This window comes from Fusarium oxysporum, chromosome IV, assembly GCF_013085055.1.
Source record: "Fusarium oxysporum Fo47 chromosome IV, complete sequence".
NCBI classification, from domain to species: domain Eukaryota; kingdom Fungi; phylum Ascomycota; class Sordariomycetes; order Hypocreales; family Nectriaceae; genus Fusarium; species Fusarium oxysporum.
The window spans coordinates 1,654,167-1,681,165 of record NC_072843.1 but is presented as its reverse complement, the minus strand read 5'-3'; the positions used below and the strand labels follow the sequence as shown (position 1 = coordinate 1,681,165).

The following is a 26,999-nucleotide window of genomic DNA, read 5'->3' as shown; positions in this document are numbered from 1 at the left end:
ACACAATGTCGCGCTGGTATGTGAGTTAAATAATTATGATGAACGGTTTGGACTCTAATCAAGTCAGACAAGGTGCCCCCAGGTTTCATGCCTCACTCGACTCTGGAGACGCCGGTTTTCAGCACGGTAAGTTCAACCTGAACGTGTATCATTGACGTAGACCGCGTGATGTATTCGTAGTATCATTCATATCCAACGTGCGCCTTCAAGTGACTTGAAATGCAATTCAATGAGGAGAGTGGCCTCGTTGGAGCTTCCCAGCTCCTCTTCTATACTACAGGATTAGTATACAACAGATCTGATGTAGTTGGCAGATCTACATGAGTAGTTGGGCTATCATAACCCTCCACCGACGCCATACAAAAAATATGAACCTTTTGAACACCAACAAATGCGCTTCTCCCACTCTAATTTTAATAATACCCCCAGTATATGATACATATCATCATCAGTCGGAAGTTATTTATTTCTTATCCTTATCATCAGATTTCTTGCTTGAGCCGTCATTCTCGCTTGAATCATCATCCACCTTTTGGTGAGCGGGATTATTGGTCAGTGTGTGCCAAAGCGATTTGAGGAAGCCCTCATTCTTGTGCGATTCAGGGTCATTTGGGTCCCTTGAATGGTCAGTATCAAATGCTCAAATTGATCAGGCTGCAATCAGTGCCTTACCTTGAAGAACCGACGCCCATCACACGCTTGGCAGTCTTATCACCCATTTCGTCGGCAAGCAACTCAACGATAGTTCGCTGGTTGGCCGTAAGATACTTGGGCATACTGACTCGGTATTCGACCCGGAGATCACCGTTGACACCACGTCGAGAACCGAGACGCTTCATTCCCATACCAGGAAGTGTGATCTTGTCACCAGTATTGGTACCAGTGGCAACTTTGACATTGACTGTTCCATCCAGAGTAGGGATCTCTGCATGGCCACCCAGTAAGGCAGTTGTAAGAGGAATATTGGCAGTGTAAAGAATGTTGGAGCCGTCTCGACGGAACTTGGGGTCCTTGGCAACTCGGATAAAGACGTATAGATCTCCGTTCTGGCCACGAGCATTGGGGTCGGAAGATCGGCCAGTAGCAGGCGCGTCACCAGCACCGTCAACTCGAAGTCGCATACCATCCTCGATACCGGCAGGGATATCCACCGTGATTGACTTTCTCTCCCTCACAACACCATCTCCTGAGCATGTCTTGCACTCAGCTCCCTTGGGAATAACCGTACCGGTACCCTCACAAGTTCCGCAAGTAGATGCCATTTGGAAGCCACCCTGCATGAAGTGTACTCGAGTTCCAGTTCCATCACAAGCACTGCAGGCACTCCTCGATGTGCCGGCTTTCAGGCCGTTACCCTTGCATGTACCGCATGTGCTGAGTGGTGTGAGCGAAATCGTCTTGCTGGTGCCTTTCGCCGCCTCCATAAAGCTGATAGTAGCTTGAACTTCGACATTGTCACCGACCAAGATCTCTTGCTGATGAGCTTGCTGTCGTCCACGGCGTCCAAAGCCTTGTTGTCCGGTAAATGCTGAAAATATATCCTCGAAGTTGACACCACCTCCGAAACCTCCCTGTCCGCCAAAGCCGCCGAATCCCCCTTGTGTACCAAATCCTCCAAAGCCAGAGAATGGATGCCCTCCACCGAAACCACCACCACCACCTGGGGCACCTCCCCCGCTGGGATCGAAGCCAGCGGCGCCGAATTGGTCGTACTGCTCGCGCTTCTTGGGGTCGGACAGAATCTCGTATGCGGATTGAATATCGGCGAACTTATCCTTGGCCTGGGGGTCCTTATTCGTATCGGGATGGAACTTTTTCGCTAGGCCGTAGTATGCCTTTTTAATCTCGCCGGCCGATGCGCTCTTACTAACACCAAGAGCCTGGTAAGGATCCTTCTGCTGGACGGCATTTGTAGCATGGAACAACTATCACATATCAGAATGTAAAACTTTATCAATTGGTATTGGCCTACTCACCCGCTTCGCTGAAGGAGCTCGAGTCCTCTTCCTCAAAGAAGATTGGTTTTGAGAGCCGGCCCGCCATGCCGCAGTGTGAAGCTGGGCACCTTTCTTTAAACACTGAATCTTAGGTGCATTTTGCGCCAGCACACGCGCAGGAGCGGCGGCCTTTGATATCAAACTAGGATTCATCTTGAACTGCAAGAATTCATCTGACTCTAAAAAAAATACAGAGAAATGCAAAAGGTGCAACGAGGGAAGAGTGAAACGTCACGAGCAACTAGCGGAATAGCTCGTGCTTCTCTTTTTTTCGAGACCTATCTCGAACTTTTCCATGGACAAGCCTCAGGCATCCAGCTTCGTCATAACGGCCGGCTTCGGCTGCGCTATACACGGAAGCTTATTGGTCAATATGTATTCACGAACAGAGAAAGCCGATGAAAAAGCAGCTCGCTCAGGAAATAACTTTTATGATGAGTTCAGGCAAGAAAATTAGTAAGATAGTCAGAGTTTATGATCTCAAGTCTAGAATCATTCCTATATGTCATATATAGCTATCAAATTAAGAAGAAACTCAATACTCGAATATCATCGCAAAGATATCGGCTGCTGTCTTATGCCGAAAGTACCCCGACTAGCCGAACATTCGATATCATGCATGAGAAGCCGAGAACAGGCTATAGAATGCCGTGATTCTTGACAGATCATGAGTGGTGGTGAGTCAGCAAGATCATTTGTCATTTTCTGTGCAGGATGGACTTTGAACAAGTGATTATGTCCTCGGTTGTCCTCTTTATTGAGTAGGGGTTAGATTTTGAGCTAATGATCAATTGCTGGCTTATCATGATAACTCCCCAGGCAACGCCAATGTCCAATTTTTAATGACTGACAAACTTTAAAAAAAAAATCGCAGTTAACAAAACAACGAAACAGATATAAGAGAATAATAGTGCCATAGTATTCGCATAGTCCTTAAATCCTTCATGAACCTTTGGGTATCAGAGTACCCTGAAACATAGTTTAAAGCCATTATCCGGCTCTGCTTAAAGTGGTATCCTTATGACGTAATCTGAATCCGCGCAAGACATTCAAGCCTATGTCGTGAGTCTCCCCGTATGCGCAATGCAATCATGCCCGTATGCCTTTGCAGCCCTTTGTAAAAAGAAAATTCGCAGGTCGCTGGAAGCAAAAGTGCTGTAACGCTTGCGTTGAAACGCCAAAACTCCATACCAATGTAACCGTTCCTTGCGTAAAATCCATCGCTTATAAGCGCCCTTATTTTGCAAAAGTCGGGGTCTTGCCTCCCGCGTATGGTTTGGAGATGCGACTAGGATCGTGACGAATCTTGTAAATAAAGTCGACTATTACGTCGTTCTCTTGCACGCCCATTCCATTAAAATGTTTACGCACGGCGAGTGCCAGCTGGTCTTTGCTCTGGCGACGAGCTTGTCGGCGTCGAACCATCGTTGGAGAATGGATGCCGATGCCATTCGGCTGCGAAAGGATCCATTGGCAGTATGGGCTCGAGAATGAGCTCGGTGTGTTCAGGCGATGCTCGCGACGGTAGGCATGGAGGACATCTCGGTCGAAGGAGGCCCAGTGCAGCTGGGAGGAAACTAGTTAGCATCTTGATGCAGAATCAGAGCGACCATAGTCTGGGAAGTGTTGCACAAGTGGTTCGATAAATAAGTGAGACTTGAAGCTGAATTTGCGAAGGAGAGCTACAGGATGGCAGAATAAAGCAGATACTCGGACAATACAGTGCCTCAGGTATTCTCTAGTAGTCATTGTATGCTCGAAGTCTTTCAACTATCTCGGGGCGCGACCGTAGATCAAGGGGGAACGGAGGGGTTTGACGAACACTAGGGGGAGAAGGCTCAGCTGGCGGTTGAGGGGGAGCAGCGGCCGTAGCATTTTGGACCTCGCGAAGGTGAGAATGGTTCTGTTGGCTGGCGTTACGACGCATCTTCGTTGAGGTATGGCCATTCCCACCCTTTTCCTTGGAATTGGGTGTGTCCGCCTTGTCGTCGTGATTGCGGGATGATTTCGCGGGAGGCATGATGGGCTGCTGAAAGATGTGTGGATGTTGTTAAATTGACTCGTCGCAGGAAAATGAGAGGCTAATGGGGGGAGAAATTCGATCACATAATAATAGAATAGGTAGTAGCAAAAGGATCAACGATTTGTGGAAGGAAATGAGACGGGAGAAGAGTTGGCCGGAGTCGGTGCGTGATCACTTATTTTTCGGTGGATAGGTACTACCTTAGGGACGGCCTTACCAGTGCTATCGCTGCAATAGCGTGGCAGCTGGCTACTTCGCAAGTAGAAACCTCCACTACAAAAGCGGAATAGCCCCTTTGGCGTCTGACTTCTAATCAGAAGACTCGGGGTGAGTCCCCGAAGGAGTTTTTGCAATTTTTTACAACTTCTATTATATCGATAAATTTTACCTGGATTTATTTTGCGATCACAGGAAATGTCCTATGTATCGTTACGACTCGATATGGTGGAGTTTTAAGGAAGAACATATTTAAAGTTGCGGTTTCTATGGCAGCCCGAACCCGACGTTTGCCCTTCCAGTTCAAGTCAGTAAAGCGATTAGATACCTACCTAATAATTAAAGAATGAAAGCTTAAAGAAATAAGAACTTAAACAATGGCCATTCTTTTCCGGGCTGGCTTTTCGTTATTCCATTCTGGCCAGCCCCGAAGTGTGAAACTGACTCCCAAGGTTCCTGGACAAGAATCAATTGACTACTAACCATATAAATAATTTTAGATCGGTATAAGACCTCAGCATCAGCAGAAAGAGGAAGAGATCAACTCATGAGCTGCGGAAATAAATCACCTGAGAACCCTTTCAAACGTTCTGGACGGTAGATCATCCATTTGCCTTTTAGCCTTTACTGTTACTCGTTAGTGCAGGGGGCCTGCGTTGCTAAGGAGCTCCATAAACTCAACGGTGCCCCTCATTGAAATATTCCGAAATCAAAGAGGTAACGAAGGGCTGAACTTGAGTTCAATATGAAAAGAGCCTTGATGTTAGGAGCAGCTACTTTCATAAGACAATCTAGATGCTCGAACCACAGTTGTAGGCTTTGAGCATGCGATTGAGATGTTACTGCATCATTATAGCTGGACCGATGTCGCTACAACTCGTCATCGTGAACTGATCGTGTGCCCATGAAGTACTAAGACTTTTGTTCCCTTCTGCCCTTCTTTCATGGTACAACAACTAAGTCTCAAGGATCCAGGTTCGACGGAGAAGCTCCGAAGCACTCAAAAGTCATGGGCTAAGCAGCCTTAACAGCACATGGTATCTTGGAACGACGGCATCAACATATGATGAACCAGTGCTACAGATCATTAAGCCCAAAGGTCGTCACGAGACTCCCATATGCCCATTCTATGTGGGACCTTGTCCAGACTAAAAACCACCCCCACGCGGTAAAGCTTGACTGCTAGTGAGTCAATCAATCAATCACTCGTCACTGGTACATCGCAAAGCGCGGCATCGTCTTAGCCTCAGCGATCGCCTTGGAACCGGAGATCTAGAAAACTCCATCACTCCACTATGTGATCCGGCCGCATGGAATACAGCGCTGTAACTACCGATCGATTCACATTGTCAACACGCAGGACCCTCAAATCATGTGGATAAAGTATCACTTTGGCTGATGACTATGGTTTCAAGTCGGATTTTTGTTAGGCTCATAATCGTCTCGAAACATCTCAATGTCCTCTGCTATTGGGTTGCGATGAATGCTAGTTCGTGGAGTGCCATTCCAGGAACCTGGCTTTCCATTTCTGGCTCACCGAATAGGCTGTTCAGACCCAACAGATGCAGACTCAAGGATGAAAGGCTACTGCAACTTGCCAGAAAGATCACCGACGATGGCGTCTCGGTCGAGAACGGGATACGTCGTACTCCGTCGTTGTTGAATCTATTGGCCGATGGTCGTGCATGTTGTCGTAATTCCAGCCTCACGAGGAGCAATCGATCAGACTCGATGGGAAGAGACTCGACACGGTGTTGTGTGTTACTAGTTCATGCATGAGGCAAAATGTCATGTCTTGTGGGATGACATGGGCGATCCCTCCAGCTGGAACTCTGGGAGTGTTGAGCAAGACGTTTGTAAAAGAAATTCGTGTCACCATGTGTATATTGAACCGGATTGTTCACAGATAGGGCACCTCCAGGTGTAGGGATCTTCCCCGGACTCCAGATCATAGCCTGCAGGTTACCTATCTACTCCGCAATCCATTACGTTGATCTTGAGATTTCCATGAGTGAATGGAACTCAGCGTCTGCATGTATCACGGCCAATAAAGAGTCCCTGAGATAAGGTCCAAGAGTTTGGACAAGGAGATGGCTAATCAGGGCTGCTTACATAGGGGAGGGACCTGCATACCTGAGGAAATATTTGCAGGCGGAGGTGATGCGAGCCAATACTATCCCCAGCCAGATGTATCAGCCGCTGTGGAGAAGCATCATTGCGAAAAACCCGGGGTTTCTTGTCAGGCGACCTGTTAGCGCTCAGAAAGTTGATAAGTCTCAAAAAATGTCTTAATTTTGAGAAACATGAACAGCTTTGGGTATTAGGATAGGTGTCATGTTGTGGTTCATGAGTTGACAGTCGCTGACCAGTTATCACAAGTTTTAGTCGATTCCCTAGGAGTTGGGATGAACAAAAGCAGTCTCACTCTATTACCACGTGAAATTGACAATCAGTTTGGAGAACGAGGCATCGAATCATCCTTGTTGGCATGTAATTGATATATGGTCGATGACATAGCGACAGCAGCCTATGGTCTTGATAGTGTCATTATTAGATGTTATATTTTCACAGCTTTTGGATTTGACTTATGAGAGTATAGATAGCTCTATCTCCAGAATGCTCAATGAGACCAGTGACTGAAACATGATCAGCAATACCAAGATTTTCCCTAGGTTATGTTCACGGTATCAGAAGCAAAGAGACAAGAATAAGCTGGTGCATCATTGCCATACCCAGTAGTCGAATCACGTTGTGGATCAATGATCGACAACCTTCATGTTGAAGACTCTAAGAAAGTTGAAACGGTTGGCGGAAGTCTTTTTACTACAATTCTCCAACTCATGCAATCAAGAGTCAGATTGCCGATGTCTCCTAATTAGAGCACCATAGATAACATGAGCTCGGCTCGAGTTTAAAGGATTACGTACCGAGTATTGCTACCTCAGATACGCGTCCGTCCTGGAGCGTTGGCCATCTCCCCACCCCGATGTTCCGGGATGAAGCGCACTGCTCATGCCACCATTGAAGAGCTGATGACAAACGAGAGTGAGCCTAAGGCGGCCCGCGGGCTAGCATCATCGCATCACGCAAGGGCTGGTGTACATAATGCCAGCGTGACAGAGCAAATGGGAGCCCGGAGTGGCCCGTGAGATGTCGGCTCTCATCATACCCAACTTGGCTTCGGGGTGAGTGGTCCGAGAGATCGTGAGGCGCCATTCATTGTAAACGGTTATTGGACGCAGTTAAGAATCCCAGGTTGGGGTTATGCCAGATTGGGTAAGCATTGATTGATATTGGGGTCGATGAAGAAGTCATGTCCACCTCCTGAGCTGTAATGTTGGTTGGTCGGACCCATGAAATGTCTCACAAAATCGAACCAACAAGGCCTCGAGCCTTACGAATTATTTCTGGCCATGTCTGCTAAACGTAACTAGAGAGCCTGTAAAAGTCACACTTGTTGGTGTCTATGCATGTCGCAATGGATCTCAGCTCTCGGTGAACTGCCAAGATGCCGAGTCCAAGTGCTCACCTAAATAAATCGTCAGTGAAGAGACTGATCATGGATGCCCGGTCAAAATGTGAACAGACGTTATCACATCGACAAAGCGCGATATCCCTGTGCAGCCATCCTCCCCGGAGCAAGGGTGCTCAACAACCTGGTATATGAATTCATACGTTGCTTGAAAGTCCTCATTGATGAGACATTCCTTTGAATTTTACCTAGACTGGGGAATTCTTCAGCACGCATTATACCGTCTTGTATTTCTTCTTGATCAACAAAAATCATCGGCAAGTCGGACATCAAAGACGTGAATGAGGCTGCGCTAGTAGTTTGCGCAGGGATATGGAGGTTGCATGGAGAGAGGCGAGGGTGGAGAAGCGAAGTGGAGGAGAAGACGGACGCTTTACCGAGAAGGCAAAGACATGGTACGAAAAGGGTTCAGGCTCATTTAGGATGGTGAGCGTGGATTGGCCATTGAGAGACCCTTGTGTCGTAATTCAGTGAAGGTGTCGAAGCCTCGAAGGTAGGATTTTGGTTATCCAATTTAATGGGTGAGACTCAATAGACTTGAACATTTGAGGGGCTCCATCCTTTTTGTTAAAGTCAACGACCCCCCACTCTCTACCCGCACCCACGTTCCCCAGACCAAGCTCCGTCTTTTCTTCAGTTCCGTCCCGTCCATCCCACGCTTTGCTCTGCAAATGAAGCTTTTGGTAAAGCGACTACACTTGCAGTCCAGTACCTGTACTTGCTTCTTCTGGTATTCGAGACCCTTTGATATCTCGAGTACTGCGTTGTTTTGCTTTTGCTGAGCGTGCCTGAACTCTTATTACTGTTTCTTATTTGTGGTGTGAGCCCGTTTCATCTCTGTTCCTGATTATCTCAGCCAGAAAAGTCACTCAACTCAGGCTGTAACTTTGTCGAGTACCTCGCTTTTATCCTGTTGTTCCGTCTTCTGTTTCTCTCTTCTCTCACAACCCCTCGGCTTCCAGCATCCTTCTGTCACACTTGTGTTGCATTCGTTGCACATCTGCGAACCTCATCTCAAGGTCGGTAATTATATAACTTTCTCTACTCATTCTTTCTCTATTCACGTCTCATCTGCCCCTCTGCATCCTCATCCTTGACCGGCGCCACTTCAGACAGCAAGGACCACACTTGGGCACGTCTACTTGTACCACGAAATCACCACATGCTTCGAATCGGATCATTGCATGTGAGCCACGAGAAAAACATGGAATTGTCGTTGTCTACCACTGGTTAGATCATATCCAATACTGGGCCCAACCCCTTTGTCTCCGTCCCTGCCGTATGTCGTTCGACTCTGCTCTGCCTGCCGGACGACGATGAATTATACCTTCTCGAAACACTTGTTCAAGGATGATCCTGTTCATCATCAGTCAAATCTTCCGTGTTCCTGTCGAACGTTACACATAAGCAACGACCTCAAGTCAACTCCGTCATCTAGACAAGCCTGGTCACCTTATACAAAAGGAAGAAGCCTCACCCGGCGCCGCAACAACGCCTCGACCACTATCATGTCTGAATCTTATCTTCTCTCCACATCATGAGATATACAGGCCAGCAATACGACAACTCACAACGTTTAAATGACCAACTTTAAGATGGTCTCTCGGCATCACCCCGTCTCCAGTCCTCAGTCATGGTCCCACATCCCGGCCTTCCCCAAGCTGGCCCGTCTTTCTTTGATCCACCTCAATCAATAGCATCCTCCATATTAGCCGCAAAAACACGCGACACTCATTGTCTTTCGCTGCTAACATTAAGGGACCAGTTCAGCTCCAAATTGACCCCATTAGCTTGGCTCCAAGATCAAGTCTGATTTATTTTATTTTATCGCGTGCCGATCTTTTGTTGTTTGCGACTCTTGGCCGTACAAGTCACGCCAGCTCGACGACATCGATTTCCGTTTCGGTCATGCGTTGATTGCAATATCCTATCATTGCGTAGGGGTCCTAGAAGTAATTATACGACTTAATTCCGTCCAGTCCCACCTTCGCGAACCCCGGCCATCACGACCCCGCTATCCTCGGTGACAGACCCAACTGCCACGCTTTGCGACTCTAGCGATTACCAACCGTCATCCTCGAGCCTTCGCCTACCACTGCCTGGCTGGTGGATTCTTAGCCCGTCGCTTTATAGCACGGCTCGACTTGCCTGAGTCTTTTTCCCAACATAAACATCGCATCGCTTTCACTTCATAGGCTTCCTATTCGGACATTGGGTATGGCCTCCGTTATAACAAATAACGTGAAACCGACCCTTCCCATATCCCCGGTCAGCTCCGGCGCAATGGGAGCTCAAAATATATCGCCTCGCGACAGTTCGGATCCTACAGGTCGCGGCCGACGAAGAAGTCGCTCACCCGCAGATGACGGCGCGGACCAGGTTATAAAATCAGAAGGAAACCAAGATGGACCAAATGGCGCATCTTCCAACTCCGACGGCCCTGGCCCTGCCAGAAAACGAAGACGGAGCCGAAAGGGCCTGGACAAGAGGTTTGAGTGTAGTGCCGAAGGGTGTGGGAAGAGCTATTCAAGAGCGGAACATCTGTATGTCTCGAATTTGTGCAACACTCAGAGGTCCATGCTGACATATGACAGGTACCGGCATCAGCTTAACCACAACTCTAAACAGACCTACCACTGTACTTTTCCTAACTGCACGCGGACTTTTGTCAGAGGAGATCTTCTCAAAAGGCATATGGACCGACATGCTGCGAAGGGCTCGCAACTCAACCAGAGAGATTCTATCATGGCACAATCCATAGCTCCGGGTCAATCAAACCAACAAGTTCAACCTCCTAATTTCAGTCGGAATAATTCTATCGATTACTCAAAGCACCAGCAAACGAATATGCCTTATCAAACACCACAGGTTCAAACACCTAACCCATATTCGCCCATGAACAATACTCCAACAGGCATGTACCCGAACGGAGCTATGCCAAATGGAATGGATAGTTACATGTCCCCGACCCAGGGTTATGATAATCGTACGCCGCAACTCAGCCAACCACAATCTCCTTCAATTCAGCAGAGGCCGTCTATGTCTGCCGGCAATACACCATTCAACATGATGTCTCCAATTGCGAATCAGCAAGGGTTCCCAAATCAACAGAATATGTCGCAGAATAATTTTGTCAGCCAGCAAAACGTTATGCCTATGACCCTACCTCCGGCTCAGTACCCCAACGGACAAAATGCTACCGTAGTTACTTCAGCGGAATATTCAGAGCCAGGAACCACGCAGCCTAGCGAGATGATGATGCTGGATCAGATGGCTATGCCGGCAACTGTTCCTGTCTTCGGAGAGGGAGGTGATATGAACAAGTCACCCTACGTTGGGATGCCGGAGGACTTTATGGCTTACCTCTTCAACTCCCCCAGTCAAGCCATGACACCAGTGATGGGCCCGAACTACACGAAGTCAGTAACTCCTAAAACATATCGGAACTCGTACTAACTTGAAACTAGTTATGCGGAATTGCAAGGAAATCAATTCAATATGAATCTTCTGGGTACAGATAGCAATTCACTTGGATACTTTCCAAGTGCTCCTCAGCAGGTAATGGCTGTCAACAACCTTCTTGATCAACAGGTTCCGGAAGCCACGATATCTGAGGAAAAGAGTCAAGAGCTATTCGACTTTATCAAAGAACGCTTCCATGACAACAAGCATGCTCCACCTGATCGTCAATGGGCCGACCTGCTTGAAGGTGATCGATCAAATGGCGAGCATATGTTGAGTAAGAGGATGATGCAGGCTTACATCGGTTCTTATTGGTATCATTTCAGCGATCAGATGCCTATTCTTCACAAGCCTACTTTCTCTCCTGACAAGACACCGAACTTATTGCTCCTCGCGATGATGGCCATCGGAGGGGCTTGTCTCGACAGGACCCATGGACATAATGTGACAAGAGCAAGCGCCCAGCTCTCCAACTTTCTTGCCTGGCATCTTCGTTGGGACATCTTCATGGACGTCAGCTTCAGGCCGCCAGCTAAGCTGTGGATTTTCCAAGCTTTGATTCTCCTGGAATTATACGAGAAGATGTTTGCGACAAGAGAACTCCACGAACGGGCCCACATTCACCATGCGACCACTATCACTCTCATGCGACGAGGACGATCTCTGATCGGCAAATCTGCACTGGACTCTCCGCCGAACCCTCGTGATGCATCCAATGGGTCTCGGCAGTCCTCCACATCCAGCTCGACAGGAACAGCTGATAAATGGTGGGAGCATTGGGTTACAAACGAGGCGACCCGGCGTGCAGCATTCGCGGCTTTCATTGTTGATTCGATCCATGCTACGATGTTTGGTCATTCGGCAGTCATGGTAGCTCATGAAATGCGACTGCCTCTTCCTTGTGACGAATCTATGTGGCGAGCCGGAAGCAGTTCTGAAGTTTGGAGGATTGAGTCAAACTTAATGTCAAATGGCATCAAGCCAACTTCATTCCTGGAGGGTCTCAAGAGAACTTTGAGTGGTCAAGATGTCCACACGACATCATTCGGTAGAACGGTGCTCATGACAGGCCTGTTGAGCGTCTCATGGCACATGCACCAGCGGGATCTTCAGGTCAATGTCCTGGGCGGCGGCATCATCCAGGCTCTTGGTGGTCGTGATCGATGGCGGGCTACTCTCACTCGAGCATACGACACTTGGAAAGCTGATTTTGACAAGCATCTTGAACGAAGCGAAGCCGCTGACCCATATCGAGACGACGCTACTAAAAGGCAGGAGTTCAACGTCGTATTTGAAAGTCGCACGGTTTTGCACCATTTGGCACACATGGCCATGCATGCTGATATCGTGGATTGCCAAATGTTTGCACGAGCAAAGCGTCTACTTGGTCGAACGATTGGGCCTCAAGAGTTTAATAGTGCTCAAAGGCGAATCAAAGACCACTGGGCTCACTCCGCGAGGGCGAGAGATGCAGCCTTTTACGCTATCAAGTTCCTCTGCTCAGTACTTGCTCCAGATCAAGTATCTGCAGCACATGCGGGCGGGTACCACCTCGATGAGCCTTACGACGCCCGCGACGATGTTCTCTTGAACCGGCCTTGGGTGATGTACTTCGCCGCCCTGGTTGTTTGGAGTTATGGATTCGCGCTCGAGGGACCTTGTCCCAATATTCCGCTACCTACCACAAGGCACGAGAAGCTGCAGCATATGAGGAACTATTTTATCAAATTCGGTGGCATCGACAGTCCCGGTGCACTACAAGGTCGATCAGGGGTCAACGCGAATACAGCCCTTCTCATGGTCCTCAAAGACACGTTTCAGGTATGTTCTTCTGAGCTTCAAGGCTGAGCAGTAACTAACAAGCTTATAGACAACACGTTGGGAATTGCTTCATGAAGGATCAGCTCTTTTAAGCAATTGCATTATCCTCAATCAAGGCGGAACAATTGACTAAGATGACGGTGCTCAGTTCCTTGTTTCAAGCAGGCGTAAAAATGTGTGGAAGTTGCACGAGTTGCTGGGCTATTCCTATGAGGGCAAGGGAACGACATTCCTCCGCCCTTTGAAGGAGGATGAATAGCATTTACTACGGATATAAAAGGATATTGGCGCATGGATACAGAGGGTTTACAATTGGTATGAGATATGATGGATTCAGAACGGCATGGTTTACTTAGATGGAGTATGTGGCTTCTTGCTTTTGCATTTTAGAATACCCCAGTGTCGTTTTGCACAATATGATGGTTTTCAAGCGGAATGTCCTAAGAAGGAAATTGCTCCAATCGTTTGAGTAAAATCAAGGTATGGGTGAACGGGTTCGTCAACTCCTGAGATATTGTCCACTCCAAATTCGAACGCCGTTATATCAAAATCAATCAGTTCAGAATGTGGGGATTTGCGAGGCTCTCTTCTAAAGGCAAGTTCGCATCGAGAAGGAGAGCCGTCAGTTCCTCTCCTGCTGCACCCTCCATCTCTTCGTCTTCATCATCCTCATCCTCGTCATCTTCGCCAGTGTACGGCATTTCTCCCTCCGGATCAGTCTCAGAGTCTATGTCGATCAGAGCGCCGTATGGCAAGAAGAAGTCGTTTGGCAGAAGGTCGTCCTCCATGTTTGCGACTTGCGCGAGGGTCGCGCCCTTCCAGAAGGCTGTGGGACCGGCAGGTCCGTGAACATCGTAGTCACTGCACTCGGCATTAGTGAATTACTAGAAGGTGAGTATTTGGTGCTATACCTATCAAACCAGTTTCCTACGACGCCTCGAGCGGACCGTACGCCTCCGATCTGAACACCCTCACTGCGCCAGCGCTCGACACCATGGAAGATTGAGAATGTAGTCCATCTCACCTCGCCTTCTTTTGTCAGGCGAGCAGTGCCTTTGACGTTGAATGTGCTCATGTTAGCTCTGGCTGAACCTTTTCAACTTTACTTTTGGGAAGGGAGACAGTCTACTTACCTCGGATATTTGAGTTGGCATTGTCGTCAAACGAATCGTCCAGAGAACGAGATACACCACGAAAGTGAACTACTGGTAGCTCTTGGCCGTCTTCGGGGCCTGGTTCTTCTATAGATGTAACATTGACTTTCATCATGATAATGCGAGTTGCTTCACCCACATCAAGTGGTGGGCGTGGCGCATCGGCGGTGATGAGTTCGGGGTCACCAAAATTAAAAGCGAAGAAATCGCTATAATCAAGAAAGCACACAATCTGAAACCTTATCTGTCAGCTTATATTTCATGGAGAAGCAAATAGATACGGGAGTATCCTGAGGCCAACGAACGCGGTACCATGTGCCTGTGACTCCGTAAGGGTCGCGGGCCTCGAGTGATGTGATGTCACGAGGCGGAGGAGCCATAAAACTGTTTTGAAATGACCCCGAGAACGGGCTGTCCCAAACCTCAGCGAATATTCGTGCAATCTGGCGTCTTGCGCCAATGTTGTGGCCTAGAACAATGAGAATAGCCTCCACTTTTTCCCAGTCAACATTGAAAGTGCCATCGTCTTTGAATGGCCCCCATCCTGTGTTCTGGGTAAACTGGCGCAGGTCGTAGACCTTGGAGCAAGCATAGGGATACGTTTTCATAGATCGTAGGCGACCAACGTTGAGGATAGGCCTTGAATAAAGGCAGTGAAGATGGGCGCTCTGTTGCTGGAGAGTCCTGTAGCCGTCATCACATGAGGTGGGCGCAGAGATACTGTCTCGCGTGGGTTGGCGGCGCAGGCGGTTGAAAAGCGATGAACCCTGGAGGAAGGCCTCGGCAGTGTCGTCTCGAGAGAAAAGACTTTGCAGGTGAGCGACGTTGCGCGATGGTGCATGGGTCTTGGAGAGGTTGATGGCCTCGTCGTGAGAAGGTGAAGCATTTTTGAGCAGACGAGTGACTGTGTCGTGTACAAATTCGAGTTCAGATTTCTATATGTCCATTAAATCTTACATTAAATGGAACATGGGATTTCTTATCTTGTCTTACCTCTGGGTTGTTGCATATACTTTCAAGCTTCACAAAGTCGCGAATCTCTTGCTCGTAGTCAAGGCTCTGGTTACTTGGTTCATCCTGAACTGTTTGTTAGAATTTGTGAAAACCGTCATGGAATACATACCAGCGTGTTCAGATAGACATCTCGATATAATTTGTGGTTCACCTTCGTGACTGTTTGAAACACCTTGGACACACGGGGCAGTATAACCAGGTCGGCTGGGGCTATCCACTGCAATATGTGATGCAGTATTTCAGCTGGAAGCTGCAGAATCGGCACCGTAGCGTTTGGACCGTCCATGGTGTGAATAATCTTGCGGTTTAGTTTTGTTGTCTTTGAGAGAATGTGAATCTTTGAGATGAGGCTGCCATGTAATGACGATATAGAAAGGTTTCTGACATTACTTCCGGCCGTGTACATCGCATCGGACTTAACGTGCGGAGCTTGTGTGGGGGTGGCGCCGTCTTGGGATAATCATTCATGAGCTTACCCTAGAGTGAAATCAAGTTCATGGTTGTTTTTTTTTTGGCACCTAATCATAGAATATTTCTAACTTTTTGTGATGTCTGGTACTCATGGAAGTGCATCTACATCTTGGCCTTGATATCACCATCAATATTGACCTTTCCATGCTCAGCTGTGGCTAGGAGAAGATTGTCTGACCTCCTTCTCATACTTCCGTGCAGAGAGGCTAATTTCTTCCCAACTTGAGTAATCGAACACTCAATCAATACCTCGGTTCCAACTGGTACAGGTCGCATATAAGTGACGTTAAGTGTCCTGCTCACGCCCATATGCTGCCAGAATCCAGGCTTGTTAACCAAAGCAAGGGGTAATGTCGTACACCAGTCAAAGAGTGTGGCCGCGCAACCTCCGTGCAGGTTCTGTAGCCTGTTGCAATTATCGGGCTGAACTGTATATGAGAATACACATGACGGGTGAGGTCCTTCAGCATTGGTGGACACGAGCTGGAGATGAGGGATGAGGGTATTCATCCAATCCTAGGGTTATGGTCAACATCCGAGACGAACCCGAACAAGTGAGAAACTTACTCCTTGCTTGGAATGACCGCTATCATTTTGTGAAAGTTGTAACCAGGCTTTGACTCTTTCTTCTGGACTGCCCTCTTTCAAGGTCTTGCGATGATTGTCTGTTGGTTTGGTGTCGGACATGTTGTTTGGTCTTTAATGGATAAGTTATTGTACTCAAGCGAGGCTGCAGTCACCGAATCAAGATGGATTATGAAATGTGACGGTAGATGACCTGAGCCTTTCAAAAAGATACAAAGCAGAATCCGGGGTATCACATTGAAATTAACATCTGGCTTACCTTTACTTTACCAGTTGTCGATACCTCGGTCCGTTGTAAACGCTACCTAACCTCAATGCTGGTTATTGCCTTTTTCAGCTAATGACCCCAGAAGCCGAGGCACTTCCATCGGCCAACCAGCCCGAGCTTTGGTGTCGTGGTCGTATCCACTTCGCCCGTTATCGCAGCTGCACAGTAATGTAATCCGGGGTCACTAACAAATTCCACTCCACTAGAGATCTCCTGTCGCAGCTGATCTCCATTCATACTCAACCTTGAATCCATCACCGTCCATTGACATTATTCTACCCATCCTCCGTATCCTCCAGGCATATCCTAGAGGCAATGGAGTTCGTCACAGCCCTTCGGGGCACCTTCGACGAACAGAAGCCGTCTCTCTTCGAAGTACTTTCTGAGCAACAGCTCAACGCCCTCCTCCCGCCGACCCTCCGCTACCTACTTACCATCGCGACGCATCGACACCCACGATATCTCCTAAGAATACTAAACTCGTTCGATGAGATATACGCTGGTGTTATGCTGCTCGTTGAGCGGCATTACCTGCGCACCCGAGGCGGCTCCTTTACAGAGAACTTCTATGGCCTCAAGCGCGAAAAGGGCCTCCATGCCGAAGTGCCACGCGCGAGCATGTCATCACCCGATATTGTGCGCGAGACATTGAAACTCACGACTCGGGACGTCTGGAAGAATCTGCTCGTCATTGTCGGCATCCCTTACCTGAAACGGAAGCTTGACGAGAGCTACGAGGTGAATGCGCCAAGAGCTCTTCTCGGTGCGGCATACACGCGAATGCCAGAAAACCCGACTCTTCGCGACCGATTCCTATACTATTACCGATGGTTCCTCAGGAACATATACCCGAGCGTCAATGCCGGCTATTACTTTGCCATGCTTGCTTTCAATGTGGCGTACCTCTTCGACGGGAGCAAGTATCACAGCCCTCTCTTGTGGCTGATAGGAACACGTATTCGAAGAATGTCCGGGGCAGATTACAAGGCCATTGAGGCTTTGACACAGACACCCGAGACAGGACACAGACCTGGGTGGCGGTCGTTGTTAAACCCCCGTGAAATGGGCCCACGGATATTGTCAAGCTTGTCGATTTTGCTACCGACAAGTATCTTTGCCCTCAAGTTTTTGGAATGGTGGTATCAGTCGGATTTTGCGAAGCAACTTTCACGAAAAGCGACTGAAAGTGTTGATTTGCCCCCGCCTGTGATTTCGGCAGATGGTAAGGGAGGCTCCAGCAAGAAGAAGCCAGAAGCGAAGAAAGAGGAGTCAAACGAGGGAGACTCAATCCCTTCAGCAGAAGATGCGCCCATCGCCACTCCCTCGTTGCTCCCTGTCTACACAATTCCATTTCCAAGCGATTCGGCATTGTGCCCTATTTGCGTCGATGAGATCGTCACTCCAACAGCCTGTCAAACCGGCGTCGTTTATTGCTATACATGTATCCACAAATGGATCGAGGGCCAGCATCAGAAACAAGAGGATTTTATGGATTCGCGCGAGGGTAAGTGGGAGAGTGGTCAAGGGAGATGCGCAGTGACAGGCAGAAGGGTTCTGGGTGGAACTGAAGGCTTAAGGCGGATAATGGTATAGAGAAGTCGACATTTACAGTATAAGTTACTGCATGCGTCGAGTTGGAGATTTTCTAAGTGTTGGCGTGCAATTTTCGATACCCAGGAGACTTGGATGTCTCACCCTTTTAATTGAAGCAGCTTCACTACATCTCAATGCGGTTCACTATCATAATTGCATCTCTCGACTTTGGAATGCATGCGCGTCTCCATGTTTCACTCAACGTCTGATTTACCTGCGTCGACACGCTATCATCGACGCCAACCGCTCAATGTCTCACTTTAATCTCCGCCGCCTTGAGGCGATTCAGAGGCCAGCCACACTCTGGCCAGAGAGTCAATGAAATGGAATGTATAAGATGGCGCACAAAGAGATCAACGTCATGCTCTCTAAGGCGAAATGCGATCCCAGCCTGCAGACAATGCACAGTTGATGGAAAGCATTGCATTCTCTCCAGCGTGCCCCTCATGATGCTATTGGCTCAGCGTAGAATCTCGTGGTGTCTTAGAATAGCGTCACAACTTCTTGACTACCTCGAATGCGTATGCTTTCAGACGTTTGCCAACCACTACCGAATTCCATATGCGGGTGGTGCTCGCCGTGTAAGGCAATGGACCGTAAAGAATTAAAAGACGAACTGCTGCCCGCGGCTTTTTGAGATGCAACGACTCATCCTCTTCAGACAACTCTTCTACTTTTGTCTTTTGTCCCCATATCCGTCGTGAACTACGATGGCATACTCATTAACCACCTCCTTCTTAGGAGACTCTCTCATCTCTGGTTTCGACTGGTTCAATGGCCGTGATCTTTCGAATGGATTCGTACAGTGAAAAAGACTCATCCGTCTCGAGCTTTTTTCGTTACTAATACCATGGCAGATATCAAGACCTAGAGGGTGCCGAGCAATATGGCTTATACTCCGTGGATCCTTTCAGTAATACTGTTCGACTTAGACCCGACTCCGCTAGAAAATTTGATCTGAACGAAGGAAGACCCAGTATTCGACTTGAAAGCAAGGAGTCCTACCAGTATGGATTATTCATCGCAGATTTCCAACACATGCCTATTTCACAATGTGGTACTTGGCCAGCCTGTATGATCTTCTAATCTATCTCTCGAGTAGAAGATGAACTAACATGGTGGATATAGTCTGGGCATATGGTGCCAACTGGCCCAACAATGGCGAAGTTGATATCCTTGAGGGCGCCAACTTGGCTTACACTAATATCATGTCTGCACACACGGCCGATGGCTGCATGCTAGACCCCGCAGACTCGAATCTCTTCTCTGGAAACCCCCAGAGCCTGGACTGTGCTGTTGGTACAGATAATGTTGGATGTGGCTTCACCCCACCCGCCAGTGACACTTCCTCTTACGGTGATGGCTTCAATGCTGTCGGCGGTGGTGTATATGCTATGGAGTGGGACTCAGAGTACATCTCGATCTGGCACTTCCCACGAGGCGCAATTCCGGCTGATATCGAAGCCAAACGACCTGATCCTAGGAAATGGGGACTTCCTCAGAGTTTGTTTGGTGGTTCAAAGTGCAATGTCGACGAATATTTCAATGATATGAGGATTGTTCTGAATATTGTAAGTGGCCCCTACGACAATAACCGGAGAATCTTGAACCAACTAACTTGTCTAGAACTTTTGCGGCGATTATGGTGAGGGAACCTGGGGAAGTTCTGAAACTTGTCGAGCTCTCGCCCCAACTTGTCGTGAATATGTTGCAAGTAACCCTCTGGATTTCCAAGACGCCTATTTTGATGTCAGCTACATCGATGTCTACACTCGCCTGGGAGGAGACGTCCCGCCTGTTGTCCCATCATCAACCAGTGAGGCACCTACTGAGATCTCCATCCCTTCAGCTAGCACTCCTGGCCCCAACACTCCAATCTCAGGAAACACTAGATTCCCGAACAGCACCGCCATCGTCACTCGTCCCCGGCCTAAGGAAGACGCATCCGCAACAGCAGAGCCCACAACTACAACTACCTTGACAGGCATCTCTTCTGTCGAGGTGACAATTCCTGGCTCTGGAACCAATAGTGCAACTGTTAGCTCTCTGCCTGTTGCTACGGGTGGAAGCTCAGTCAACCCAGCTAAGATTGATGATTATGCATATCTTGGCTGTTTTGGATCGCAGACTGGATTCCAGACTTTCAATGAGAAAGCTGAGAGCGACGATATGACTATTGAGAAGTGCATTGAAGCTTGCAACGGCCTGACTTATATCGGTCTCTTTGAAGGGTGAGTGGCTCAAATCGAAACCCAAAGCGACATTCAACTGACTATTTCTATAGAACCTGCTATTGCGCCTCCAAGCTTGACGCCGATACCCGTGCTTTGCGCAATGAGTCTTCATGCAATCGCCCTTGTCCTGGAAACGACGATCAATTCTGTGGTGGCATGGTCTCTCAAAGGTCTAAACGGAGCATTCCTCTCCGCCGAGACGCTCCCAACAACATCCTACTCACAGTTTATGCCGACACCAGCGACGCTGGGCAGCCTGACGTCCCACCTGGCATGGGCCCCGGTGTTGATGGAACTGCCGCTGGTGGCTCATCAAGTCCAACTGGTGGAAGTGGCCAAGGCAACTCGCCTGCTGATGGAGCAAATGGCTCAACCGAATCCGATAGCCAAACAGGAGATTCAGCTCAACGGACTACAAATGGCCAGGCTGGTTCAAGTGATGACCTGCCCGCGGCTACTAATAACAGAGTGGTTGCCGATACCGCTACAGTTACCGACGTTGTAGCTGGCACTGATACGGACGCTGTGGTTTTCAGCACTTTATCTGATGGCGAGGTTCTTGAAGCAACACAGGCTATCCCTGACACTGGCCGGACAGTTGTCACAAGCACGGTCACTTTCTTTACAGTGCTCCCATCGAACCCTGGATCACTTGTACCTCAAGAAAGTATCGTCACCATGAGCTACTCACTGTGTGACTACTGCGACACTCCCACCTTGATTCAGCCACCAATGGCGACGAAGGTTGTTGAATGCGACGGCTGTGGTACAAATGGTGAAAACACAGTCACATTGACTGTGCCCGTCCATGTCACCGTCACCGTCACTGGTACCGGTACTGGTACCAATGCAACCCAGGTGACTGGCAATGCGGCTGCAGGAGTCGTCCCAGATCAGACACGAGAGATCCCTCCTATTGTGCCAACCGGAATGGGAAGCAATGCAAATGCTGGCCCTGAAGTAACGACGATCGTGATAACATACTTGACAACCCAGCTGGTCACATATGGTACGGAAACGAGATCCGTCGCTACCGAGACAAGAACCATGCGGCGCACGGTTGTCGTTACTGTATCAGACATTGAGACGATGAGTATTCTACCTGTACCGTCTCCTGGAAGGCCAAACACCCCGATTTCCCATGCTACACCAACACCGGGCGCATCGGGTGCGCCGGTCGTGGTCTCTAGTGCTTCATCGAGAGTCGATGACTTCTTCGTTTACTTTGCGATTGTGGCCATGGCAATTCTGGCCTTGTCTCTTTAGGTGCTTTTGGTGTTGATTTGACATTTGTTTCATTCATCCTTCTCTCCACGAAGATCTAATACTGGGAAATGTACAGGATATACAAAAACATAGACATGTTTGATTATGGTTGGAAAGGGTACATGTTTGTTCAACTACGATAGTCATATTTCTTTTGTTTGTCACGACATATTAGAGCTTAATGCACGATAATACCAATAAGATGATATTTCAGATATTTCCACTAAGTTCTCAGAGTCTATAGTTGACTCAGAAGTGAAAACATACCTTATATATATTTAAACTTGCTTGCTTGCTTGGTCTTTCAAATTTCAACAACAACCGCCCTACTCTTGACCTTGCCCGAGTTGCCTTTCATCTGCGCAGCATTTACCATGAGACTACCATTATTACTTCCAGGACCAGACATGAGCCACTTCCATGCCACGCTATGAAGGCCTTGGGCTACAAGACGCAGATAATCAAGCCAAGCCTCATTAGGGATGAAGTCTCGGATCAGACCGCGACGAGGTCGTGACATGATACGTTCGTAAGTCTCCTGGAAGGTATCGAAGAAGGCTGATTCTCTACCGTAGCCAAAGTGGACGTGGCCGAAGACGTGGAGACGGGGCTTTACGCGCCAAACTTCACGGAGGAGATTGCTGTCCCCGAGACCGAGATCAAGATGATGTTTCTGACAGTGTGTAAGTTGAAAAGCTGCCACATTCGAACAGTAGAGGCTTACCGGAGGGCAATGGGTGATAAGAATATCGGTTTGCGGAGGTACCTTGCTCAACCAAGGGTGTTTATCTTGAGTATACTGGAAGCTAAAAGCATCATTTCTGTTAGTTATCACGGTATAGCTGGATCTTTCATAGACTTACGCAAACTCCTTGGGACCAATGCTTGGAATATCAGGAACACCAAAGATATTGACGGTTCGACCCTTTATCTTTTGCACAGTCAAACCGCTCTCAAGATAATGAAGACCCTCCATGTTGGGCTTAGCACCTGAGCGCGCATCCTCTTCATGTCGACTTTTGGTGTCAAACCAACTGTCATGGTTACCTGCAACGACAACCTTGACAGGATGAGGCTGTTCACGAAGCCAATCGAGCTGTTTCTGGATGTCTGCTACGGTGCCGGAATCTGTAAGATCTCCTGCATGAATGAGAATGTCACCATTGGGAATGTCGACTTTGAGATCGTGTGTGTCGGAGATGCAGACGACGCGAATGGCGGGCTTGTCACGCGGCGGGTGGAAAGGTCGACCGCGGAGGAGGAGTACAGCGTGGTAGAAGAGAAAAGCGAGATATGTTAAAGGTGATGAGATGAGATTGTCGAGGAGGGTCATGGGCTCCCATTGGTTCCGGCGACGAAGGCCTATGCAGGAGAGGAGGCCCATGATGGGCGTGTATGAGGTAGTTTGAGCTGGGAGAGTTGAGAATGAGAGTTCAATTGGACGAGAGGTAAGAATTGAGATGCCTCAGTAACCGAATGAGTGATTGATTGAGTGAGTGGAGAGCTATAGCTATTGATGAGCTGTAGCTGTGATAGCTCAAGGTAAGAATAGTTCGGATGGTGTGGAGTGACCATGAGCTATGAGCTATGGGCTATGAGCGGTGGTGACGAAAGCTCCAGCTATAAACGGCCCCGCAGTGACGCTAACTTGACAGCAACCATCCCTACCTCTAGCCATGGCCATGGGAGATTGTTACAGGAGGTTACAATATAGAAGAAAAAGTATCGAGTGTTGGTATCATGAACTTGAGCAGAATGAATGAAGGGTATTGAGATTGAGCCTCTTCATACATCATTTGTTCTCATCGAGATGCTCCAAGGGACACCCACAACTGAAGGTCGTCATAGTGATCCAACTCTTCGACATGTGAAAGCCATTGGCATGTTTCAAGCTTTAGTTACCTTCATACGGCAATCTCATAAGCAAGTTGTGGTAGGTGGAGCAGAGTATCGATGGAGAGTAACGGTATACTCAATCAGTATATATGATTTCAGTGAATAGCATCATATCATATGCAGCTACTATATATAAAGGTAATTTTATCATATCCATGCCATGCAGACAAGACCCATATCTTGACCAAAATGTGTGGTGACGTCGCCTAATGTGCCAATCTCCCCACTACAGCAGTGAAGCTGCAAGCTGAAGCTTCCCTCAGCTGGGCCAGGATCTTAACTAAAGCTTGTTTCTCCAACTTTTTTCACCCATCGTCATCGACCCAACCTCATTGGATTGGATGCCTCAATACACTGCATATCAGTATTCATTTCCCTACCCTGCCCTGTTTTGCTCTTTGTCTCATCTTGTCTTGTCTCGTTTCTGTGTCGATAACCTCTTCCTCCCTCCCTCCCCTCCCTCCTCTTTTGCTTCTCTTCCTTCAACCTCTAGGTCATAGCATATGGTCAACCTCTGCTAAATATGTCCAATCTAAAGGACCTGTACAGCCAATCTGGCGACGAGAGCCAGACAAGCAACTTTGGGTCAGCACGAGACAAGTATTTAATTGAGCACAACTAACACGACCCAGCGTCGACTTTGTCATTCACTACAAGGTCCCTCCGTCAGGTAAATGGTGCTCTTCAATAACTCACACGCAACTAACACACCATAGAACCCGCAGAAGCTGAAGCCGGCTTTGTCCAGCTCATCCAGGCCCTCACCACTGTTGGTCTAGCCACCGAAGTTCGTCACGGCGACAACAACTCCCTCCTCGTCTTTGTCAAAGTCGCTTCCCCCGATCTCTTCGCGAAGCAAGTCTACCGCGCCCGCCTTGCCGACTGGCTGCACGGCGTTCGAGTCTCAGCCCCCCATAGCGACGTCAAACAAGCCCTCCAAGATGAGCCCGTTGTTGAAGCAGAGCGCCTGCGCTTGATCTACCTTATGATCACGAAGCCACGTAACGAAGGTGGTGCTGGAATTACTCCGTCCAATGCAAAGTGGAAATACGTTGAGTCCATATTTCCTCTGCATAGTCACAAATTCAACAAGAATTGGATCAAGAAGTGGAGCAGCAAGTATATCCTGGAGCAGAGCGACATCGACGACATTCGAGACAAGTTTGGTGAAAGCGTTGCCTTCTACTTCGCCTTCTTGCGATCCTACTTCCGCTTCCTCGTCATCCCCTCTGGTTTCGGCTTTGTCGCATGGCTTCTGCTCGGCCAATTCTCTTTCCTCTATGCCCTGCTCTGTGGTCTCTGGTCTGTCGTTTTCCTCGAGTACTGGAAGAAGCAAGAGGTCGACCTTGCCGTGCAATGGGGTGTCCGGGGTGTGTCCAGTATCCAGCAGGCGAGACCTGAGTTTGTGTGGGATCGCGAAGCTGAGGACCCTGTCACTGGCGAAGTTGTTAAGGTGTATGAGCCCATGAAGCGCATCAAGACTCAATTGCTCCAAATCCCCTTTGCTCTGGCTTGTGTTATTGCTTTGGGTGCTTTGATTGTGACCTGCAACTCCCTTGAGGTCTTCATCAATGAAGTCTACAATGGCCCTGGCAAGCAGTACCTGGTAAGTTGACCCGAATACTCTCACTAACATGACTGACTAGTTACTAGGGCTTCTTGCCAACCATTCTTCTGGTTCTGGGTACTCCTACTATCTCCAGCCTGCTCATGAGCGCTGCTGAGAAATTGAACTCAATGGAGAACTATGCTACTGTTGATGGTAAGGATATTGGCCCTTCGAACACATTCGAAGCTAACCTCTGTAGCCCATGATGCTGCTCTCATCCAAAAACAATTCGTCCTCAACTTCATGACCTCTTACATGGCTCTTTTCTTCACAGCATTCGTCTACATTCCCTTCGGCCATGTCCTGGTCCCTTTCCTCGAATTCTGGAGAAAGACAGCCCAGGTTGTCACCTTCAGCGAGAAGCCGCTTCCGACAAGGGAATTTCAGATCAACCCTGCTCGAATTAGCAACCAAATGTTTTATTTCACAGTCACGGCTCAGATCGTAAACTTTGCTACCGAGGTTGTGGTACCTTACCTCAAGCGAGAGGCGCTCGAAAAAGCCAAGGCCCTCAAGTCCCAGCCAAAGGTTCAGGACGACCACGAGGAGGAAGCCGAGTTCCTTGAACGCGTACGCAAGGAGAGCACTCTCGAGACGTACGATGTCTCGGGAGACTACCGTGAGATGGTCATGCAGTTCGGTAAGCTGACGTTGGAAATGTTTGTGAAACTCAATATCTGACCTCGGGCATAGGTTATGTTTCCATGTTCTCAGTCGCTTGGCCACTTGCAGCTTGCTGTTTCCTCGTCAACAACTGGGTTGAGTTGAGATCCGATGCCCTCAAGATTGCCACCAGCAGCCGACGACCAATCCCATGGCGAACCGACTCAATTGGACCCTGGTTGACCGCACTGAGCTTTATTTCTTGGCTCGGCAGTATCACCAGCTCTGCTATTGTGTACTTGTGCAGCGGCGCCCGAGGTAACGGAAGCCATGGTGAACCATCGCCTCTCAAGGCCTGGGGTCTGCTGCTTAGCATTCTTTTGGCTGAGCATTTCTATCTGGTCGTCCAACTGGCGGTCCGCTTTGTTCTCAGCAAGTTGGACAGCCCAGGCGTGCAGAAGGAGCGCAAGGAGCGTTTCTTGATGAAGAGAAAACTTCTCGAGGAGAACATTGGCCAAGGTGCATCGGAAGAGTCTTCAGTTCCAGGCATTGATCATAGTGAGAAGATTACTCGCGAAGCTTTGGAGGAGGAGGCCCGACAGACTTCCATCCGAGGTCATGGAACGCCTGAAGAGATGTAAGTGGACTTCAAATGATAGTTCCATGTGTACTAATGGATGTCACAGGTTCTGGCAACGCCAGAGAGGCATGAATGAGACCATTGATGTCGGACGCAGAATGATTGAGCAGCAGGTAAGTCTTCGATGATTCATGATTCAAGGCTGGGGATTAGCTAACCATTTATATAGAAAGCTGCCGCGGAAAAGAATGGAAAGGCCAAGTCTGCTGAGCCAAGTATGAAGGCCGCCTGAAGTGGGTTGAAAATCAAGGCCTGGAGCAAAATGGGGTAGAATCTGGAGGATGGAAAGAAGTTGACAGAGATGGAATGATGGTCATGGTAAACGAACGGCTATGAGCTCACGATTGGTATGGATTGGAAGAGATATGTAACATTGCTTTGTTGGTGAAAGGAGTGCTTTGGTTTTCAATTGAAAGTCTTTCTCGACTGCATCATCTTATCCTTTCCTTCTGCCCCAGTCATGTCGAAGAATTGAAGATCAAAACAGGCAGACACGTGCCACAGGAACGCCATGGCGAGGCATTCATGACAAAGAGGGCCGCTAACGCACGTGCGTCACTCTAACAGGGCGGAGGCTGTGCCGTATGAAGATCGCTCCCTTGACAACGCCGCGGC

General features: G+C 48.5%; 8 protein-coding genes across 8 annotated transcripts; 3 read left to right on the top strand and 5 right to left on the bottom strand.

The window, feature by feature from the left end:
- Nucleotides 1–168: 168 nt before the first annotated feature.
- FOBCDRAFT_28856 (uncharacterized protein) lies at nt 169–2,251 on the bottom strand. Its single transcript, XM_031179400.3, has 3 exons — nt 1,977–2,251; nt 673–1,925; nt 169–617 (listed from the first exon to the last, which is right to left on the bottom strand). Exons 1-3 carry the CDS (start codon nt 2,148–2,150, stop codon nt 464–466), a joined length of 1,581 nt encoding a protein of 526 aa, XP_031045287.2. The 5' UTR covers nt 2,151–2,251; the 3' UTR covers nt 169–463.
- Nucleotides 2,252–2,865: 614 nt separating this feature from the next.
- On the bottom strand, nt 2,866–4,185 carry FOBCDRAFT_28845 (uncharacterized protein). Its single transcript, XM_031179402.3, has 2 exons — nt 3,820–4,185; nt 2,866–3,563 (listed from the first exon to the last, which is right to left on the bottom strand). The coding sequence occupies exons 1-2, from the start codon at nt 4,015–4,017 to the stop codon at nt 3,234–3,236; spliced, it is 528 nt and encodes a 175-aa protein (XP_031045289.2). The 5' UTR covers nt 4,018–4,185; the 3' UTR covers nt 2,866–3,233.
- Nucleotides 4,186–9,828: 5,643 nt separating this feature from the next.
- On the top strand, nt 9,829–13,502 carry FOBCDRAFT_28825 (fungal-specific transcription factor domain-containing protein). The gene is made up of 4 exons (XM_054704183.2): nt 9,829–10,311; nt 10,363–11,187; nt 11,236–13,051; nt 13,101–13,502. The coding sequence occupies exons 1-4, from the start codon at nt 9,986–9,988 to the stop codon at nt 13,182–13,184; spliced, it is 3,051 nt and encodes a 1,016-aa protein (XP_054560158.2). The 5' UTR covers nt 9,829–9,985; the 3' UTR covers nt 13,185–13,502.
- Nucleotides 13,487–15,599, bottom strand: FOBCDRAFT_220560 (uncharacterized protein). The gene is made up of 6 exons (XM_059609562.1): nt 15,329–15,599; nt 15,199–15,282; nt 14,518–15,140; nt 14,185–14,444; nt 13,963–14,104; nt 13,487–13,912 (listed from the first exon to the last, which is right to left on the bottom strand). Exons 1-6 carry the CDS (start codon nt 15,503–15,505, stop codon nt 13,606–13,608), a joined length of 1,593 nt encoding a protein of 530 aa, XP_059467073.1. The 5' UTR covers nt 15,506–15,599; the 3' UTR covers nt 13,487–13,605.
- A 104-nt stretch (nt 15,600–15,703) lies between these two features.
- FOBCDRAFT_220558 (HotDog domain-containing protein) lies at nt 15,704–16,569 on the bottom strand. The gene is made up of 2 exons (XM_059609561.1): nt 16,258–16,569; nt 15,704–16,206 (listed from the first exon to the last, which is right to left on the bottom strand). The coding sequence occupies exons 1-2, from the start codon at nt 16,375–16,377 to the stop codon at nt 15,793–15,795; spliced, it is 534 nt and encodes a 177-aa protein (XP_059467072.1). The 5' UTR covers nt 16,378–16,569; the 3' UTR covers nt 15,704–15,792.
- Nucleotides 16,570–16,749: 180 nt separating this feature from the next.
- On the top strand, nt 16,750–21,896 carry FOBCDRAFT_318153 (Pex12 amino terminal region-domain-containing protein). Its single transcript, XM_031179411.3, has 6 exons — nt 16,750–18,047; nt 18,878–18,941; nt 18,994–19,208; nt 19,265–19,707; nt 19,763–20,367; nt 20,421–21,896. Exons 1-6 carry the CDS (start codon nt 16,859–16,861, stop codon nt 21,634–21,636), a joined length of 3,732 nt encoding a protein of 1,243 aa, XP_031045298.2. The 5' UTR covers nt 16,750–16,858; the 3' UTR covers nt 21,637–21,896.
- A 7-nt stretch (nt 21,897–21,903) lies between these two features.
- Nucleotides 21,904–23,168, bottom strand: FOBCDRAFT_291577 (Metallo-dependent phosphatase-like protein). The gene is made up of 3 exons (XM_031179412.3): nt 22,500–23,168; nt 22,361–22,442; nt 21,904–22,309 (listed from the first exon to the last, which is right to left on the bottom strand). The coding sequence occupies exons 1-3, from the start codon at nt 23,018–23,020 to the stop codon at nt 21,941–21,943; spliced, it is 972 nt and encodes a 323-aa protein (XP_031045299.2). The 5' UTR covers nt 23,021–23,168; the 3' UTR covers nt 21,904–21,940.
- Nucleotides 23,169–23,800: 632 nt separating this feature from the next.
- On the top strand, nt 23,801–26,911 carry FOBCDRAFT_220552 (calcium-activated chloride channel-domain-containing protein). Its single transcript, XM_031179413.3, has 8 exons — nt 23,801–24,117; nt 24,165–24,202; nt 24,249–25,138; nt 25,186–25,294; nt 25,341–25,781; nt 25,835–26,381; nt 26,431–26,497; nt 26,554–26,911. The coding sequence occupies exons 1-8, from the start codon at nt 24,056–24,058 to the stop codon at nt 26,614–26,616; spliced, it is 2,217 nt and encodes a 738-aa protein (XP_031045300.1). The 5' UTR covers nt 23,801–24,055; the 3' UTR covers nt 26,617–26,911.
- The last annotated feature ends 88 nt before the right edge of the window (nt 26,912–26,999 follow it).